Raw genomic sequence first — 21,338 nt, 5'->3', positions numbered from 1 at the left:
CGAGCCAAGGGGAAGCACATTTAAATCTGCTGTCACTGACTATCCCGCTATTTTTAGAGGGCAATTTTTGACTTTAGCCATTACCCGCCTTTTTGCCCTTGTTGCCAACTGAACTAGCCAGGGGTCCTTAAACTTAACAGGTTGCAACTTACAATGCTCCACAATTCAAGGACTAATATAACTTAACGTTGCACCAGGGTCAATTAAAACAGTTACAACAAGGTCTAAGAGTTTACCTTCGAACTCCACCATGGTCGGCTGGTACTCCGCCTGACGATCCTCCAGAGCGGCATTAATCTTTGGAAGACTCCTTCCTACATCACCAACGGTTGAGGCTTCATAGACTTGGGAGACTTGTTCGGCTCCCTTTCGCTGAGGGCAGTTTTTCACATAATGAGGGCCTCCACAGCCCCAACATTGCACTGGGGGCCTTGCTGTCCCCTCGTTGTCTGTTTTTCTGGATTGATCATTAATTCTGGACTCATTGGGGGGCTTTAATCGGAGTGAACTCTTTTGTGAGTTTCTGCTGATTTTTCCTTTAGCGAATCCTTTATTACCTTCGCCACGGTTACCTTTAGTCCCACCAGCCAGCTTGCTGCTTCTATTATCGCCTCATTTCTTACCCAGAAGCTCTCCCTTTTGCTTGCTCTGTTGGTAGCAAATTCTGGCTTTGTGTATAGCCTCGTTCATCGTCTTTGGGTTGTCAAATTCAATTCGTTCCCTCATACTTACGGGTAGGCTTCTGACAAACCTCTGTACTTTAGCCTTCTCTTCCCGGATATAGGGCACATAGCGGAGTAAGGAAGTAAACCGAGTAATAAATTCGTCCATAGTTTGCTGCCCCAAACACAGGTCATGAAATTCCTTTGCCTTCTCATCATAGAAGCGCTTAGTTAAGTACCTTTCCTTAAAGTATCTTTGAAATTTATCCCAAGTGACATTCTGTTCGCTTACCCCTTTTACCATTTTAACTTCCTCCCACCACAAGGTGGCCTTTCCCTGTAGCTGGAAAATGGCCAAACGTGCCTTGAGGTTATGATCGTATTCATATAGCTGGAAGTATTTGTTCATATTTATCAACTAGGCCTCAACTGCTTCCTCCTGTTCTCCATCGAAGTGTGGTGGCTTGATTTTACGAAACTCCCCTTGCAACTCGGTCTATTGTCTTTTGGACGTCTGCTGTTAGGAAACATTATCCGAGCGTTCCTCCTCCCTTCCCTCTGACTCTTCGGGATCGGTGGGGTGGTTCTGCTCTCCTGACATTCTTTGTTGCTCAGTGCTGGGGTTTGGTGGCTGCTGGTTTTGTCTGTCAGATAGGCTTTTTATGATCCTCTCCTGCTCCATAGTTAATCTTGCGTTATCCTCCCGTAATCGGGCCATTTTGTTCTTCAACTCCTGTACTGATTCCAAAATTGCCAAATTGGTATTGCGCGCCTCCTCACCTAGTTGTACCCATAATTCAGGGCTGCTTCCAGGACCCGCTGCAGGTCCCTGACCCGCCACAAACCTGTGTGACGCACTGTTTGTTCTCCTCATGTTGTCAATCCTCTATTTCCCTGTGCTTACCACAAAACAAGCAACAGTGGATGGTTATCACATTATCTGTTTCTTTTACTCATTAGAGATGAAATAAATTGTAAATATACAGTCTGTTGACTTTTTTTTTTCCTCCAGTGCCCAGAGGCCACAATTTTGCAACCTTGGCTTTGATACCACTTGTAATGTCACCACCGTTAATTTTTTTTTTAAATTAAAGCTATATCCGCATGCAAAGGAGTTAATGTGTTTTGTTGAGCTGGCCTCCCGTACCCTGGTATTGATTTTACGCAGCTCTAGAACTTACTTTACATACAGTTACTAAGGACTTTATACATGCGGCTTTTCGGTAATTGTCCATGGTTTGTTTAATTGAGTGATCCATACTGTTGCAATTAATTCTTATCTGATGCCGCGTTGCCTCCGTCACGTGGCAAGCCATGCCGGATAGGTTTGTTGTTAATTCTACCTGCGCTGTCCTGTACATGGCTTGGGTGGACCGTCCGGCCTCACCTGCTCCACTCGGGAACCCCACCCAGATCGATGATGCTGCTTATCTCCAGTGATCCGACGGTGGCGCCTGTCTCGGGGTTCTCCTCAAGCATGAATTGCTATGGGACTGCTCTCATTTGGCTTTGCAATCCTCCCGCGAATCTGTTCTGATGCAATCAATGCATTTCACTGCTCTGCTCTTAGAATTGCTGGAATTTCCTTGGATGATGCCTACTCGAGGTCATCTTCATGGTCTGGCAGGGGTCTGGTTTATTATAGGTAACTTTTTTTTTAAAAATTTTGTTTCCTCATTTTCTTGCATCTGAAAAGATTCTCGATCAGACCAAGTTCATTAACCAGTCTCTTGTGGATTGGATTTTCTGCACAGGTTATTGGGGGTTGGCCTGGCTCGACTGGCTTGGGACAGAGACTCATCTACAATGCCTGTTATGGGTAAGAGCTTTTCTAGTCTGGATAGGAAGGCCTGAGGCGTGTATGAGGTTCTCCACAACTATATGATGTTTTGCCTCTTGCTCAGCTTCTCGTTATAGAATAGGTTAGGGTTTTGAGGGTTTTACCCAGTTGTAATAATTATGGCACGATGTGGCCTCAATTGGTAAATCTTTCCGAGCTCACTTCTGCTCTTGAACCGAAGAGTTCTCTATTGTTTTGTTTTATGCCAATTGAGGATTTCTCCAGTTCTGAGACTGGCTGTGGCACTGCTATTTTTATGACTGTTCTGGCACGAAATATAAGTCACTGTTAATTTCATTTGTCCAGTTATTCTGCTATTATATTCTACGTTTTTTTTGGTTGTTTTGGACTTTCATTAATCCATTGGAATAATCACTATACTGTAGAAGGAAGCTTGATTCCTCGCTATTTGGCATGAGCAGCTTGTCAGTAACAATGCTGTGGTAAAGAAAAATTAGTGAAATAAATGCCTGTAAATTCTTTTATGAATGATTTGTGGCTCCGACTGTTTTCCGACTCTGTTCATAAGCTACGGCTTGAATGTTTGCTATCCAGTTCTCCTTTATCTGCAATAGATTTTTGGCTATATCTTACTGCATGCATAAATCTATTGAACATATAGGTTATTACGCAGAAACTATATAAGTTGTTCTTGTAATTTCCCAAGGAAACTGTCTCTCTGTCGCTACTCCAGGGGTTTACTACCAGGAGGGTCTTCTTCCTCTTGAGGTAGTCTACAACCTACAGGTTTCGGCTATCGAGCCCCCTATTCTCCGAGGCTTCTAGACTCTCAGACAACTCGAAACCCTCCTTGCGTACCGAGACTGGTTATCTACCGTGTACATGTATTGTTTTCTCATGCTTGCTTCATGTATTCCAGATAATCTTTGATACTTGCTTAGAAGAAGGTTACTCTACATTCCGTAATGTATATTTCAAAAGCCGAAGTGGGATCTGTTTTTGTTTTCTTTTTGTATAAATCTCACAGTTCTGAAATTCACCATTAAAAGTCACAGGGGTACAAGAATTTTTGTTTTCTTTTTTTTCCTTCTCGCTGTCCTATCTTTCTGTTCTAGAACCCAAGGTTTTCAAGCCACTGGGAAAAGTACTGGTTTAATTCAAGGCTCTACGCACATCTATATACGGGTACAGTGTTTGTTTTCCCCACATTTGGTTTGGTAACGTACCCTTAGGCAGCTGTCCACATTTCCTATTGTCTTTCTTGGGTTTTAATTTTTCTTTTATACACTCAAACTCCTCAGGGCACAACCACTTTAACAGCCTTACCTAACACTATCAACTCTCAATCACCAGCATATTCTAATTGTAAAACTGAGAAAAGAGGACTATTTAAACAACGCTAGCTAACTGTGGGGTTCTGGGTTAACTTTCTTCCAGATTACCTACTGCTAGAAAGATTTTAAATAAATAAAAGATGAAGCTACTGTCCTCCCAGTTTCCTTCCCTCTGGTTCCATTTCCCACTACAAGTAAATAGAACTGCAATCTATAGAAATAATCTTTTCCTATTTTAATTCAAGTTAGATCCACATACCTGGGTCGCCTTCTGTAAGTACTCCTCCTCTTTCTGTTTCCTGGTTAAGGCCACTACTGCTTCCAGCAGCTAGTCAATCCACCCGACCTTGAGACTGTCTTTCGAGACTAGTCTCCCCCCTAGCTAACTCAAAGACTATTGTCTTTGTTGATTGCATGCGCTCTGCGCTCTTACCATCTGGTACTCACCAGACTTGGTAAAAACTCTATCCTTTTCCTGCTGCTTGTCCTCTACAGCACAGCCCCCCCTTTTCATAGCGCAGGCTCCCCTTTTCCCCCTTTTCCTGGAAAACACTTCCACGGTTGGGGAAAAGAACAATTAGGGTTTGCAACCGTTTTTTTTTTCATTTATCCATGACTTTACTTCCCTACATAGAAGTTACATGATATCCCTGTTACTAGGAAATCATCATCATCATTTTTTTAAATTTTCATTAAATAACAGAATGTAAGTTCATACAACAGATAATATTCTTTTGACCGTGGTAAAAATAAAATATTTACAATATTCTGGGGATATGACAAGATTCCTAGTAGTTTACTATTATAAGATGGTTATGATGGTTAACCATGAGGAATGATGAACATGTAATCCTAAATGTGTTCATCTAGGTTTGGTATTTAATCATTGAGCTTCTATGAGAGGTAAGCCCACTTCTCATAAATCTCCATGTAAGTACAAAACTAAATATATATTAATACATGACCTAAATATCTATTTATATAGTAAGGGTTAGTATAATTAATGGAGGCATGATAAAAAATTGGTTATTAAGACTGGCATAAAATTTTGGTGGGAAATAACCTCTAGTAAATATCCATATTTACATTTTTAATTCTTCATAAATTTGTGTAAAAACATGAGTATAAAAAATGTCCAAGTTGCTTTATTCCTTGGAATTGAATTTGAAACTTCAACTATACATGTTCATATGTATATTAAACAAGGTTACATAAATTTTAGGGTTACTAAATATGAATAAGAAATTTTGTTTACTTAAACTAAATGTGATAACCTAGAGGTGCTCTCCAACCTAGTATGATTGATATGTTTTAATGTAATATAATGTCATGTAAACATTTTGACTAGATCAAAATAAAAGTAAAAATAAAAATAAAGTAATTAAAAATTATTAATTATTAAAAAATAAGAAATTTATGGTCTACCCTTTCAAATATTTTTTCATTTTAAAAGAGATTTGTATGTCAAGAGATTTAATCCCTCTCAATGTTGGGTAGATTCAAAGTTAAGATGATGAATTCTCCTTAATACATTATTTTTTTTTATATGCATGTAACTACATTTCACCCAAGAAGGAAGTAAATAATTTCGCCCAACTTGTGATTATTTGGAGATGCAAAAAATTCTCCACTATGAACATTTTTAGGAATGTCCTAAACTCCTTTATTTTAATAACCATTTATGAGTGGTAAGATTTGTGGAATTCACCATGGTATCCAATACCGACTGCTTTATTTTACCAACCATTGATGAGTGGTAAAATTTGTAGAATTCACCACTTGTAAATGGTTGGTAAAATTCACTCATAGAATGGATTATTAGGGTTAGTAAATACATATAACTTTTTTTTGTTTATTAGGGTTAGCAAAGAATTTCACCCAACTTGTAATTATTTGGGCCTTGATGTAAACATTTCTCCACCATGCACATTTTTGGGAATGTCTTAAACCTCTTTATTTTACTAACCATTTGTGAGTGGCAAGATTTGTGAAATTCACCAATGGTATCCAATATTGCACCCAACTTGTGATTATTTGGAGATGCGAAAAATTCTCCACTATTCACATTTTTAGGAATGTCCTAAACTTCTTTATTTTACCAACCATTTATGAGTGGTAAGATTTGTGGAATTCACCATGGTATCCAATACCAACTACTTTATTTTACCAACCATTGATGAGTGGTAAGATTTGTGGAATTCACCAATGGTATCCACTATGGGTGGAAAATCCTAAACTCTTTGATTTTACCAACCATTGATGAGTGGTAAAATTTGTAGAATTCACCATTTGTCAATGGTTGGTAAAATTCACTCATAGAATGGATTATTAGGGTTAGTAAATACATATAACTTTTTTTGTTTATTAGGGTTAGAAAAGAATTCCACCCATCTTGTAATTATTTGGGCCTTGATGTAAACATTTCTCCACCATGCACATTTTTGGGAATGTCTTAAACTCCTTTATTTTACTAACCATTTATGAGTGGTAAGATTTGTGAAATTCACCAATGGTATCCAATATTTCACCCAACTTGTGATTATTTGGAGATGCAAAAAATTCTCCACTATGCACATTTTTAGGAATGTCCTAAACTCCTTTATTTTACCAACCATTTATGAGTGGTAAGTATTGTGGAATTCACCATGGTATCCAATACCAACTGCTTTATTTTACCAACCATTGATAAGTGGTAAGATTTGTGGAATTCACAAATGGTATCCACTATGGGTGGAATATCCTAAAGTCTTTGATTTTACCAACCATTGATGAGTGGTAAAATTTGTAGAATTCACCACTTGTCAATGGTTGGTAAAATTCACTCATAGAATGGATTATTAGGGTTAGTAAATATATATAACTTTTTTTGTTTATTAAGGTTAGCAAAGAATTTCACCCAACTTGTAATTATTTGGGCCTTGATGTAAACATTTTTCCATAGTGCATATTTTTGGGAATGTCTTAAAATCCTTTATTTTACTAACCATTTATGAGTGGTAAGATTTGTGAAATTCACCAATGTTATCCAATATTTCACCCAACTTGTGATTATTTGGAGATGCAAAAAATTCTCCACTATGCACATTTTTAGGAATGTCCTAAACTCATTTATTTTACCAACCATTTATGAGTGGTAATATTTGTGGAATTACCAGTTGCTTTATTTTACCAACCATTGATGAGTGGTAAGATTTGTGGAATTCACCAATGGTATCCACTATGGGTGGAATATCCTAAACTCTTTGATTTTACCAACCATTGATGAGTGGTAAAATTTGTAGAATTCACCACTTGTCAATGGTTGGTAAAATTCACTCATAGAATGGATTATTAGGGTTAGTAAATGCATATAACTTTTTTTGTTTATCAGGGTTAGCGAAGAATTTCACCCAACTTGTAATTATTTAGGCCTTGATGTAAACATTTCTCAACCATGCACATTTTTGGGAATGTCTTAAACTCTTTTATTTTACTAACCATTTATGAGTAGTAAGATTTGTGAAATTCACCAATGGTATCCAATATCATAACCTTTATTTTTACTAACCATTAATGAATGATAAAATTTATAGAATTCATTAATGGTAAAATTTATCAAAAGTATTGCCCCCAAATAGGAAAATGTCCTAAACTCTTTGATTTTACTAACCATTATTGAGTGGTAATCTCTTTGATTTTACTAACCATTGTTGAGTGGTAATATGTGTGGAATTCATCAATGGTATCCTGAATGGACGATGAACGTAAGGGTTTCAATGGTAATGGCATCAAATTTTGTAGATAGTCTCACCATACCTTGAAATTTTGGACATGAATTTTTTTGAAATTTTGGACATGAATTTTTAAATGACATGTAGGATATGTTTGGAATTCACGGACCATTTTTCTTGGGAATGTAATGAACATTGATCCAACGGTTTAATGAGTGGGAATTTTTATAAATTTCACCGGCTGATGGGAATCGGCTGAAGGTACAAGAATTTTCAAATGTTAATTTTTTTTAAATTTTAGGTGGCATTTCTTGAATTTTGCATGGGACTTATTTGTGTATGTGGATAATTTTTTTTTTTTTTAATTGCTGTGTTAATTAAATGGATTTACATATAATATATTAAGTTGTTAATTAAATATTAAATGTAAAATAGTAACGTTAGGTTAGTTGATGATATGGCAGGTTTAGGTGGTGATGGTGTTGATATCGAATCATCTCTAAGGTGATACATGGATCTAAGGTGTCACATCATTTGCCATGTGGCAATTACATAGTATCATTGACATGGAGCCAAGATCTCCATCATATGGACTAAGATATTAATAAAGTTTATACCACTTGTAAGATCTCAACTAGTAGAAGGGGATGACAATTTTAGAAAACAGTTTTTAGTTGAATCTTAAAAGCAAAAATTTGGTACTATGTATCCTTAATTAGGTTTTATGGAATTGGGTAGTGTTATAGAGTGATATCAAAGTTATGGTTCAAACATTAGACTTGGAAAGGCCAAGAAAAAAACCACATAAATAAAAAATTTAGAGCAATGGTTTGAAATAATGGCTAAATGGGTCAAAATAGATTACTAAGATTATATTGTTAGAAATTGTGAAGTAAATGAATAGAGGATCTATAGTCTTAATAGAGAAGATAAATGGTAGAGATACTTAGGGAAGCTTCACATATCATAACAGAGTTCAAACACTGGACTTCGATGGGACAAATATAAGCCAAGCGGAAAAAATATTAGAATTGTTGATCCACATGAGGCATGATGTGTTAGATCTAGACTATAGAAATAGAATTGCTAGAGCAATGGATCAGATATTGAGCTAGAATGGATCAAAGATAAATCAGAGAGTAGGAGTTCTAGAGAAAGGAATATAGTAACGAAATTACATGGCATGGGAACCAAGATTAATGAATACAACAAAAGGGTTGTATAGATCCAAGAATGTTTGCAAAAGAATGTCACAAGCTTTATCACGTGTGACAAATATTTATTAAGAGATTGAGACAAGACTATTGAAGATGTAGCGAATGAAGAAATTTATTGGAATGTTGATTGCCAAAGTTGTGAAGGATACAATCAACATGCAGACTAGATTTCCCTTGAACAACTCAATAGAATGATACTTGTAGAAGCACATGGCCAATTGATGCAACCATAATTAGGAGGGGGAATCTCTCAATTTATCTCTTTCTTATTTGAATTTTCTTGGCAAATTTTGAAAAGGTTGTTATATGTTGCTAAATAAGAGCATAGGCATGATATAATTGCAAGAATTTGAATAGCCAAAAATACATAGGCATTGATAAGAATTAGGATAATGATATGCTAGGTGCATGCATATAGATATGGCAAGTGCATACTATAAGCATACATATAGCATGAATAACGATTCCTAGTAGTTTACTATTATAAGATGGTTAACCATGGTTAATGATGAACATGCAATAGGAATATGTTGACATTGTGGTTGGAGAAGCTAATGTGGATGTTGCATATAGGTTTGTGGATATAATGTTATGGATAATAAAGTGTTGATCGAGAGGTTGGTAAAAAGGAATGTAAGAAACCTCCTGGAGATACCAATTGATTAGGTAGCATCCAATAGACTACTAAAAATCATGAAGGTATGGCTTTGGTATGGTCAAAATATTCAAAGGGAATTAGGTAAGAATTCCCTTAGTGAAAACATGATATTAACAATGATATGAATCATGAATGGTAGGTAAATCAATATTTGGTATTGGATATTATCTTGCTGATGTTAATGGTCACCTAATAATTCCATATTACTTAAAATGAATTATTTCTTGTTGTTTGCTGCCATATGGAAGAGGGCATTGTGTTATGCAATTTCCCGTGAGACATGTCATTTGAATAAATATAAGCTCTCATAAGGTAGGATGATATTGAAATTAATAGATGAATATGATTGATGAAAAATGGTACAAGCAATGCACAAGCATGTTAGTGTGTATGATTGAGGAATTGCTTAAATCTATAGTTCAAATATATGTTTATGACTATTGACCTAAAATATGTAGGTAAGAAATTGAAAGGATAGAGTTTGTACTAACTCATGAAACTAAGATCATCTCAACGCTGACTCGTGGATATTGTAACCACAAATATTTGCATGCATTTAATGTAATCACATATGAATGGACTACAAGAAATCTTTGGATAAGGATGTGGAGTTATGAAGTGATGAATCAACACCTAAGTATTTTGATACTTTTAGATTAGATTTGATCTACTAGCTACAAAGATGGTTGCATAAGACCGATATGTTGGATACTAATTTAGTCTTGTGAAGTATCTATTTTGTGTATAATTATGGCTTAAATCTAGGAGGAAATGGAAAACCTAGTTGACAATATCTTCTTAACAGAAATGGAGTAGAGTTTCTGTAAATTCCAAGATATGAAAAAGAATTAGAGGGGGAGAACCCTTGACTCTCTTCCATGTTGATGTTTTATTATAGATGAAAGAGTTGAATCGTAAAAATGATATAAGCCTAAGAATGTTAATGGAATCAAGAAATCAATGTAATTGAATATGAGAATTGCACTAATATATGCATAAAGAGAATGCTTAATATAGTACATGCAAATGTGCTAAGGCATGTCATGTATTGAATAAGGATTTAAATGTGCTATGATATGTGCATTCTAATTGAATTGATAAGCTAATGTAATTGTAAATGTGTTATGTGATTAGGAATGGTTAAAGTTGATGATGATATAATTGCTTAACAATCTCATACAAAGGACAAAGGACAAGAGGATGCCCATTGTAAAGTTGAAGAAGAGAACATGTAGGTTTCCAAGGATTATCAGCTAGATCAAGTAACATAAGGAATAATGAACACATTGTGCAGATATGGATTGATCATATCATAACATCATGGTACTTTAAAGGAAAAAATAAGCATTCCTTAAAGTTTAAGTTGTATCTTTAATTATATGCATTATGATTAAATGCACACGAGTTATCAATACCTAGGTAGGGTATGGTTAAGGAAAAAACTACCAATACATAAATATTTTGTTAAATTCTTGGTGATATGTGCATGCATGGAGATGCCATGATGGACAAAAATCAAAATAATGAGTAATTCACTCATGTAAAATTTTTTCAATGGAAATGTGAGATTTATGTTTGATAAAGAAATGATAGTTTCCTTTCAATATATGGGTTATACAACTAAATTGGTTAAATTATTAAAGAATATTAAAAAAAATTGAGATCATTTCTAGAGTTGTAAATATCCTAATGAAAGGATTATATGCATATATGATAACCTTTTTTGGCCGATTGAAAGTGTACAATGCAGGTTGAATTCCCTTGGATATGGAAACGAGTATAAGTCCATAATGAAGGCTATATACCACCACATGCATAATCCAAACATCATGAGAGAGATATCATGCTTATGAAATCTTGTTTAAGACAAAATACTTTTAAAATGAAATCATTATAATGATATTTCACATAAACTATATGCATGTAATACAAGTGAGATGAAATAGTTATACATGAAGGATAAACGATGGTTACTGAAATCAAAAGTCTAGGAACAAGGCCACTATGGTGACACTAGAACCCTAGGATATGACTTGATCACTATGAGCCATGTATGTGAAATGTGTTATGTATGTTAGAGCAAGCTATAGAGATTCCTTGGCTATAAGTCTCTATAAGTCTCTTTAAATTTCCTATGCAAGAAATCCTTGGCAAGAAGGATCACCCAAGTGATTTTTTAATGGAAAATTGGATGATTGAGCCTGGAGGTGTGTCAAAACAATGATAAGAGACTTGAATAAATCCATTGTGGAAGAATGCATCTCACATGCTCATTAGAATCATGAAAGCATTAGGCGTGTTTGAGAAAACATTGAGTTGAACCTATAGAATCTTGTGCAAAGGACAACCATGCATATAAGTACTAAATTGAAATTTCATATTTTAAAATGTGTGATTATGAGTATGTGGTGAGAATTGCATGGTTATGTAAATTGCATCAAGTAAATGCAAGATAGAGTGAATAAGGATGCAAATATAAACAAGCTACATGTGATGTCGTGTGATGATGGATATGGAAGACTATAGTTCTGCACAAGTGTCCATGGTCTCCTTATGTGAGTAGACTGGACTATAAAATTCTTCGAACATTGAATAACACTTGTAAGGAAGAAATTCCCAAGGGACTACGTGGCAAAGAAGATGTGCATGCTTGGTGTTGTGTTAGGTTAAGAGTAAGGTGTCCAAAGGGTTTATTAAGTGTGAGGGAGGTGGATGGATGATGTGTCAATACATTGGTTGACCTTCTATATTCATCATGGTGGAATGAATAACATGGGATGAGGCATTCTGAAAATCAATGCAAAGATGCATTATGTTCTTGAGGCCATTTTTATTTATTTAAAACTTGTGATTTTATTATGGAATGATGAGTGAAGAACATGTGATTGAATGATGTATTTCATTATGTCACTGTGAAGGATAGTGGAAAGTGATAAATGATGTGTATGGAAAAGTTTGAGGTTTTGTGCAAGTTGCTAATTAGGAAATATTGAAGAAACTTATTCTTGAATACTAATGATTGTTTGGACGATTACACAATAAAATTTTATAGTAAGTGATTTTGTCTTTGATTGTAGGAAGACTAACACCTTCCACAAATAGAGAAAATGTGCTAAAGATGGGAACGCCATGATGAGAAATATCGATCACTTGATAAAACAAATTAAACATATAATTTGTATGATGAAAGTTGAAAAAAAAATTGATTGAAATTTTTACGATATAATATCATGGTAACTATATGGACATGATATAGGTGAGATGATGAAACTGATAAGGAAGGATAAGTGATGATTGCAATCTAGAAAGTTCATAAAAGAGGCTACTATTAGGACACAATAACCCTATGGTATGTCGTGATTACTAATGTAATGAGAACTATGTGGTGTGGAGCAATAATAGGATGTCTTGGATATAAGACTCCATAAGTTTCCATATACTTTTTGTGCATGGAAGCCTCAAAAAATGATGAATCAGTTGAGGGTTAGTAAAGAAGGGGATGCATGAGCCTAGAAGGTGAGTGACTGTAGGGAAGAGGAGACTTGAGTAAATAACAAGGTAGTTGGGATCATGAGAATGTTCGGTGTGTCCAAGAAAAAAATAGTGAGTTGAGTTTGTTTGTGTTAGCCATATGGTTATGAATCCAAAATCATATAGATAAGAATTACGTTTAAATAAATATCTTATCCTTATTTTTGAAATTCAGGGAAATGTTTATGCATGGAAAAATAAATTAATATTCCTGTTTAATGATAAATGTTGTAGGAATTTAATGGAATGTCAAAGATCTGGAGGTGGCTTGTAATTGAAGGAAACATTACAAAGGAAGAGTAGACTTTGGAAGGACCATGTGTTAGTGCAACCAAATAAACATTGAAGAATATTGTTGTAGTAAAAAATAACACCTATGATGGTGTTTCTACAATCAAAAGAACACCAAGAGTCAGTGTGAACACTTAGGGCAATGGTTTTTTAAGGGGAGGGAATTGTAACAACCCCATTTTGATCCCTAACTTAATTTGTAATTAATTATTTAAGGGTATTGTATTTCTTATGTATGGATGTGTTGTTATTGTGACAAAGATGAATTGTACGAACTGTTAAAATTTTACTGTGAGAGACAAATATTTACAACTAAAATAAAAAAAACACATAAATGTAATGCATAATATTTACCCTTGGAAAACCCCAACTCCGGGGAAAACCCAACATAACAAAATTCCATTAGATCCCTTGGCCAAAATTGTAGCTAAGTTGACCAAGTGAGCCTTCACTGCTCACCTCCCTTGGCCCCATTACAATATAGTATTCCCAACCTTTTAAAGGCTTCATTACATAAACACCACAGGAAAAAAACCATGGGTATGAAAAAAAATGTGCCCAAACCCACCACTATTTGACTTGATCAACTTTGACTCTTTCCCCTGAGTAAATTTTACCTAACATCCCCCCCCTTAAACCTTGACTTAGGGTTTCCTTAACTAAATCTAGCTAAACCAGCCAAGTGAGTCAGCCCTGCTCACTCTAGCCCTTACCCCCTCAAAGTTTATACCTAGGGTATCTATTAACCCAAACATTCCCCCTATCACCTAGGTCTAACACCAGACTTTACTGGTGATTTCCCAGGGCTACACAAGCCTTACCAGGTCTTACAATAGTATGCCCATTTACATGCAATAATTGACTCCATTATAATCATTTTTGTTGTTTTTGTTGCTCTAAAGTTTATGCTATCATCCTCTTGGCCAATGTTTTCCTCTCCAAAGTTGAATTCTGTGGTTTTATATCACCAATCAATCTGCAACACTTTAACGTTAGTTGCTTCTTCCTTATGCTTTGACCACTCTTCCTTATGTTCTACACATTGGGTACATGCAACACCAAACTTCACTCCTTCTCGACATGCTCTATATGATGGCTCCTCCTCCTTGGTGGATCTTCTCAATACATGCATGCTTCATGCAAGACTTCTCCACACTCAACATTCAAACATTGCTCACATGCTGACCACTACATAGGTAATATTTACCATTCTACGCCTCTGTGTTAAGAACTAAATCTACAAGTCTAGACAACATATTAGATCTACACTCGAGCTCACATGCAATTCCCTCTATCACACGTAAAGATCTACCTCATGTGCCTTACATGCAATCATCTTCTTGTGGTAAGCCATCCCTTCACAGTCTTATTTGAGGAGCCTGAATACAAGAAACCATTTTTGTAAGCTATATAACATATTGCACCCATATGCTTTGCAAACTCAAGGCTTTCAGTACGACCTGATCCACATCCAAAAAATGTCATGTTTTGGCTTCATCCAGTGATGTATAGAATCCAACAACATGGGTATTGTGGCTAGTTTCTTGTGGCCATCTCTGGGATATGAACCCAAGTGGTGCCACACACAGATCTTATAGTTTGTGTGGGCACTGAAAAACTTGTCCTCTGTAACTAAAATTTCTCTCACCATTTCACTCCAAAAATGGAGGTGGTCACCTTGGAAACAACATTTTCACCGGTATATTTCGAAAATCTGATGATGTTACATTCAAAGTTGGTGTACATAATCCCATCAAAGGCTACAGGGGAAAATTATATGGCCACCATTTTTATGTATTTCCACGACACATCTAAGTTTTATCTTTGTGTAGGTGTCACCCCTTTTTTCTCCCTTTGGTTAAATTATTAGTTCCTCTCTTCTGAATCATAAAGGTATCGAGATCAACAACAAGCATGTTTTGATTTTGTTGCATAGTTTTGATGCGTTCAAGGGGTGAAATTGACCTCTTATCTTGAACCTAGATCTTATATTCCATGCCAGTGCATGCTAGGTCATTTGAGCCCAATAACTCATCCCACTCCTTTACTATCATAATGTGGAAGCTTCAAACCTTGCCAACACCATTTCTAACTAGATATATATTGATCCAACTTATTCACATGTAGAACACTAGATCTAACCAGATCTATACTGATCTGACTTATTCACATGTAGATCTATACAATCGAACTTCACATTTTTCACAAGGAAAAATAAAACCTTGGCGACAAAAGCATCCTTTAACCCAAAACTAATTTAATACCAAATGTTTAAATTTTATCATGAGAGACAATAATATTTACCAAAGATACATAAAATATTTGCCGTAGGAAAACCCTAACTTGGGAAAAAACCCAGCCTAATGGAATTCCATTATATACCTTGGCCAAAAACTTAGCCAAGTTGACCAAGTAAGCCTTTACTACTCACCTCCCTTTGCCCCATTACAATATATTCTTCCCAGACTTTTAAAGGCTTCATTACATGAATCCCATGGGCAGAAAACCATGGGTACGCTAAACAATAAGCCCAAAACCACCACTTTTTAACTTGATCAACTTTAGCTCTTTCCCTTTAGTCAAGTTTACCTAACATGAATCCAAGAACAATATATATGTAATCTAATTGCTTAATTAATGAATATGCTAACACAACCCACTGGGAATATGTGAGCATTAATATGGGCTATGATACAACGAGTGGGAAAATAATGAGGGAATTGCAAGGACTTTTGTTTCCAAGCCTTTCCATGAAATTCAAAATTAAATTTGAACATTTGCCTTCTTGCCTAATTGGTTGTAAATGACTAGGTAGTTGGATCAGTCAAACTCATAAATGTGGAAGTTGGGGTGGTAGCTGTAATAGTGCTTCAAAATTTAATATAAGGAATGGGGTGAGTACATTACTAAAATTTTTAAGTTTACCCATGGATTGTCAAGGAATGAGGTATATGTGGCACTATACAGTAGCAAATGACATTTATCATGGAAATATCTAAAAGGGGGAGAGATCCACGAATGGAAAAGGGTGTGAAAACAATCATCCACACATGGAGAGAGACATCCATTGAGAGAAGAGATACACGAGTTCTTTAGAAGTGAGAATCATGAGTATAATGTTACCAATCTTGAGTGGAAATATGGATGAAACATTTTGGGTGCCTAAATATATTCCTAGAAAAGTGGTAATAATGGATTAGAACAATGATGGTGTGTTTTGGGATCCCTAAAAATGATTTTTTCTTGTCAAAAACATGTAGAAGAGCTCTAGATTCTAACTAGAAAGAGTGGGTTGTGATTTGATGCATGTTGGGTATGTGCTATTGATTTGTATACTCTTGTGGATGTTGCACTGAAAATTTCGTCACAACATATATGATCAAACTATATTTAAAAATATGAAATCTACACAATTAGGGTTTTATTTCTCTTTAGATTTTTGGATTTATATATTACCATTAATTACGTATGCATGAAAATGATCAAAATTATGCAACAAATAGAGAATAGTGAAATAAAAAATCACAAACCATGATTTGATATAAGACATGACATGGGAAACCCTTAACGGAGAAAACCTAGCTGGAAGGTGAGGCCACTATATTCTCTTTCTTTGAATAAAAAATGGCCACGAGTACAAAGAAGTATGGCCTATGGCTTGTGGGATACAACAATGCACATATCCTCTCTGTTAACTCTATCTCCTATCCATCTCACCTATTTTTTCTCATCCATAGAACAAATGCACTCAAAAGAATGGAACCTCTTTTCCTCCTAGTGGCCCAATTATAACACAACCTAATAGCCTACTAGTGGTTAGGTGTAACTAGCTCAACTCTTAGCCAAAGTTACAACATGGACTCTTCTAGAGTCTTCTTCATCATAATCACATGGCTTACCCCCTTTCCATGAATAATGGGGGATGACAAGGCATCCTCTCGAATTATGGTGGTGAAAACAGTAAGGACAACTTATGAGTGGCATAACTTTTGCATACAAACTTCAATTGACACAATTCTTGCACCGTTGGAAAGGTATTTGTGTGTAAAATAGAAAAAAGATGTAGTTTTACCCCTACAAAACATCGTTTGACTCCTCAAAATTCTCCTGGAAAGTTTCAAACCCTAATTTTCAAAAATGGGTCTCGTTAGTAAAAATGGTCCTGTGAGTTGATTCCTCCACTATTTTCCACTCTAAAGAATCAAGATGGATGACAAACAATATAATGATCCATTTTGGATCAATTTTATCCTTTTCACCATGACTGTGATGCATTTTACATTGCACCATCTATAGCAAGGGGTGGGGGGGTGTAATTCCCCTGGTGAATCAATTTTAAAATGACTCTTATGATTTTTTAAATTTGGCATGTGGCCGAAAATCCAAACAATGAAAAGTAAACATTTTATGAGAATGTACATATTTATTTATGTTAATAAAATGAAATTGTTTTACTTATTAATGTTTATGGAAATACAAGAGGAGCCACCATGTGAGATGTTAGAATCCTAACTTCCAGGAAATAATTAGAATGAGTTCTTGGTCCAACAAGGGACAATAAAAACACACAAAAAAGAAGAAAAATCTTCCATTCTTAGCCACAAAGGTTTCATTGGATGATCATACCACCAGGAAGATAACATGACTATAGATAATTCCATGGGTGGAAGTTGTATGAAAAAGATTGTGGGAGATAAAAGCAGTTTGCATTAAAATAAAACAAGGTGCCATCGAGACGGAAAGACTGGACATGTACCCAAAATTAGCAGGACACTGCTTGGGTTAAGGAGGTGTAAAGTTGTGAAAGATTTCTGATTTGTCATAAACCCTATTATCAAAAACTTGTCTTCAAAACATGCACTTTTGCACCCTCCGAGGAGGTTTTGATGAATGAATGGAACAAGGTTTATTGATATATGCATTTAATATCTACTACTGATGTTGCACTTTTGTACTCTTAGTGGATGTTGGATTAAGAAGAAATAGATCATTATTGCTAGAGCTCATGAGTAGAACTAGTTATAAATGGTACTTTTTATCTCTTAACTGTTTTTGCTTATGTGTTATGGTGATATTCATGTTCAGTTATTTATATATGAATGCTTAAATGCTTGAGTTATCATTTGGCACTTTTGTACGGTGATAGCTATTTATTTATGCTTAGTATATGAGTAGATTACTATGCGATATGTTTTTCACAATTGTTTCATCTAACTTTTTATATGAAATAGTTTATCTTTATTGAATTCTTTTCTCATAGTAGTTGAATGATCTTTATTACCAATTGTCATCTTAAATCATTTTAGATCGCATAAAGGAAAGATTACATCCCGGGTTAGTTTAGAATTAGATATTTCTGTTTATTAGATTACAATTGCATGTTGATAGATTAGATTTAGAATAAAGAAAGAGTTTTACTTAGGAATCATTAGTTAAGAAATATCAATTCTCAAAACACACACACATATATTGGGAAACTGGTCCCATATCCCCAGTCGGACCCACTATACCAAACGGAAAAGGAGCTGCTAACCAAGGTCCGGACCGGGTGTGTATCCCCCTTGTTGTAGACTCGATTTTCGGGGCTTCAACATATTTGGCACTAGAAGGAGGGCCTGTACTGTGAATGGCAAGCAAGTCTAAATCTAAATACCATTCTGAGAGTAAATTGCCCTCACCATCTCCCCCAACTTCTCCATTGCACTTAGAATCTCTAAATCTTGAGCAAGAAGTCGAAACAACAACAACCACTGCCATAAACCCTGATATTTCAGAGAAATCTACTATTGAACCTCCTGAAGTTGAATCTTTGATTCATAAACTTCAATGATTTTCAATATCACCTCAAAGATCTGATAAATCTCAAGGCAGTGTGACTTCGCAATATAATCCTGCTCATCTTCTCACCAGATTAAAAAGTGAAAAGTTTGGTATTGAGCCAACTGAGTTACCTCTACCTACAAGGAAGAGAGCTAAGAAATCACCTAAAGGGTCTGATAGTGAGACTCTTTCGTCGTCATCATCCATCTCAACTTCCCCACCGTGAAGTCAAACATCCACTCCTCCACTTCAAATCCTTGTCCATCAGACCACTGGAACTTCAACATATCCTTCTCAAACATCAGGAACTATAATATCCTCATCTTTCCAATCGTAGGGATCATCTTCTGCGCTTTCCTCTGTTAGCAGTTCAACGATGGCTTAAATTCCATGGAACAACCCAGGGGCAGTCTTAATGCCTGTGCCCTTGAGTCAACTACCGGCCCATCCTGAAAAATGGATGCCTATCCTGAAAAATGGCTGCCTAAGTTTAATCCTGAAGCAGGAACGCTAGCAGAAGAACACATAAATAATTTTATGTTATCCATAAATCTCAATGGGGTCACTAATGAAGACTCTGTCATTCGATTGTTCCCTTACACATTGCAAGGAGCAGTTGGATCATGGTATTTCTCATTACCATCTGGGTCTATTACTAGTTGGGTCATCTTCCAAGAAAAATTCTTGACTAAGTTTGGTGATGACAGGTCCACAGCAACATTAATCAATGACCTGTCTAACCTTAGAGCTGATTCAAAGGAACCTATCAAAGATTTTAACTCGTGTTCTAATAAACTATTGAACAAAATCCCTACTGCTTCTAAACCCAACGAAGAAGTACGAAGTGAATGGTACATCTCTGCGTTACCATCAAACATAGCAATCTTGGTTGATAGAGCTAACAAAACAACTTTAGCTAAAAATATGAAGGAAGCAATAGTGGTAGAGAAACGTATCATATCTCTAGAAAAGAAAAACGCCATTGAAAAATGTAAATCCAAAAACGTTTCATTCAAAGAAGATCCAAAGAAAAAATAGCCCAAAGACCCATTCGATTTAGAAGGATTGCCAAAAGTTTTGAATACCATGTCTAACGAAATGGTTGATATAAAGAAACAAGTAGCATGGACTTCTTCTAAAAAGCCTTATAAGCCTTATAGAAGAAATCCTTCGACTGATTCAAAGCCTCCTAACACTACTACAAGTGTTGAATTAGAAGAAGAAGAAGTGGAAATTACTATCGACGTGACTACCGATGAAGAAGAAGTTGTAGAATTACAAGGAATGTGGGATTTCATCCTCCCTGATGAAGAGGATCAAGAGGCAACGCCAGTTAGTACTCGAATTAGAAATCAACTTGATCCTCCTCAATCTACTCCTAAGCCAAAGAGCGTAAGCTCAACGCCTAAGGATAAAGTCGTAATCAAGAAAACTACATCCAAAGCGACTCAAACAAGCACAGTCCAAAAAAATTCACCAACTCCATCTAAAACATTGATTGTTTCGGATGAAATGGAGTATAACATCATAGAAGACATGAAGAAGACTAGGGCCAACATCACTTTTTATGAATTGAGCAAGTTAAAACATCAGCAAAATCTCCTTTTGAAAGAATTGCATGCATTACCAGTTGCACCATTGCCTCTCGCTGTAATCTCGCAAGCTTCCCATGAGATGGGAAGACCTCCAAATACTGTGATTAACAAAGTTGATCCAAATGACATCGCTCTAATTTGAGGAAGGTCAAGATCTCATACTCTGCCATTTCTTCTTACTTATGAAATTTTCAATAAAAATTTGCATAATTGTTTAGTGGATTCAGGAGTCTCATCCAATATTTTAGCTAAATCAATTTGTACAAAGTTGAACATTCAACCTCAAAAATTTGTTGTGTGTATAGTGCAGCTGGATTGGTCGCAAGTTGAAGTGATCGGCGAATTAAATCAGGTTACCATAAGACTGTCATCTAATCCAAAGTTATGTCAAGTTATCGATATTTTAGTTGCAGACATTCCAGAATTCTATGGCTTAATTATTAGCAGGAATTGGTCAAAAAAGCTCCATGGATATTTTGCAACTGATTGGTTGCATATGTGGCTCCCTTACAATGGTAAGCCAAATCAGAAAAAGGTTGAGCGAGAAAGACATCAGAAATGCATAGTAACAAAATTGGAAGGAGTAAACGAACCGGTAGCATATAGTAATAATATAATTGGCAACTATTCTGTTGATTCTTTCCTAGGAAATTTCAATGCTCACACTTCACCTTACTTAGCACATTCTGTTTTATCTCAAGTAGAAAAATTTTCTCAGA

The 21,338-nt window shown here is 35.7% G+C and overlaps 1 protein-coding gene across 1 annotated transcript; it reads right to left on the bottom strand.

Annotated features, from left to right (window-relative positions):
- Window positions 1-612: 612 nt before the first annotated feature.
- LOC149238337 (uncharacterized) lies at window positions 613-1,071 on the bottom strand. The gene has a single exon (XM_089369533.1). The coding sequence runs from the start codon at window positions 1,069-1,071 to the stop codon at window positions 613-615; it is 459 nt and encodes a 152-aa protein (XP_089225659.1).
- Between the last annotated feature and the right edge of the window lie 20,267 nt (window positions 1,072-21,338).

This window comes from Pinus tabuliformis, chromosome 8, assembly GCF_031772625.1.
Source record: "Pinus tabuliformis cultivar Carrire ecotype Pingquan chromosome 8, CPIR1, whole genome shotgun sequence".
In the NCBI taxonomy this organism is placed as follows: domain Eukaryota; kingdom Viridiplantae; phylum Streptophyta; class Pinopsida; order Pinales; family Pinaceae; genus Pinus; species Pinus tabuliformis.
This window is presented reverse-complemented; position numbering and strand designations above follow the sequence as displayed.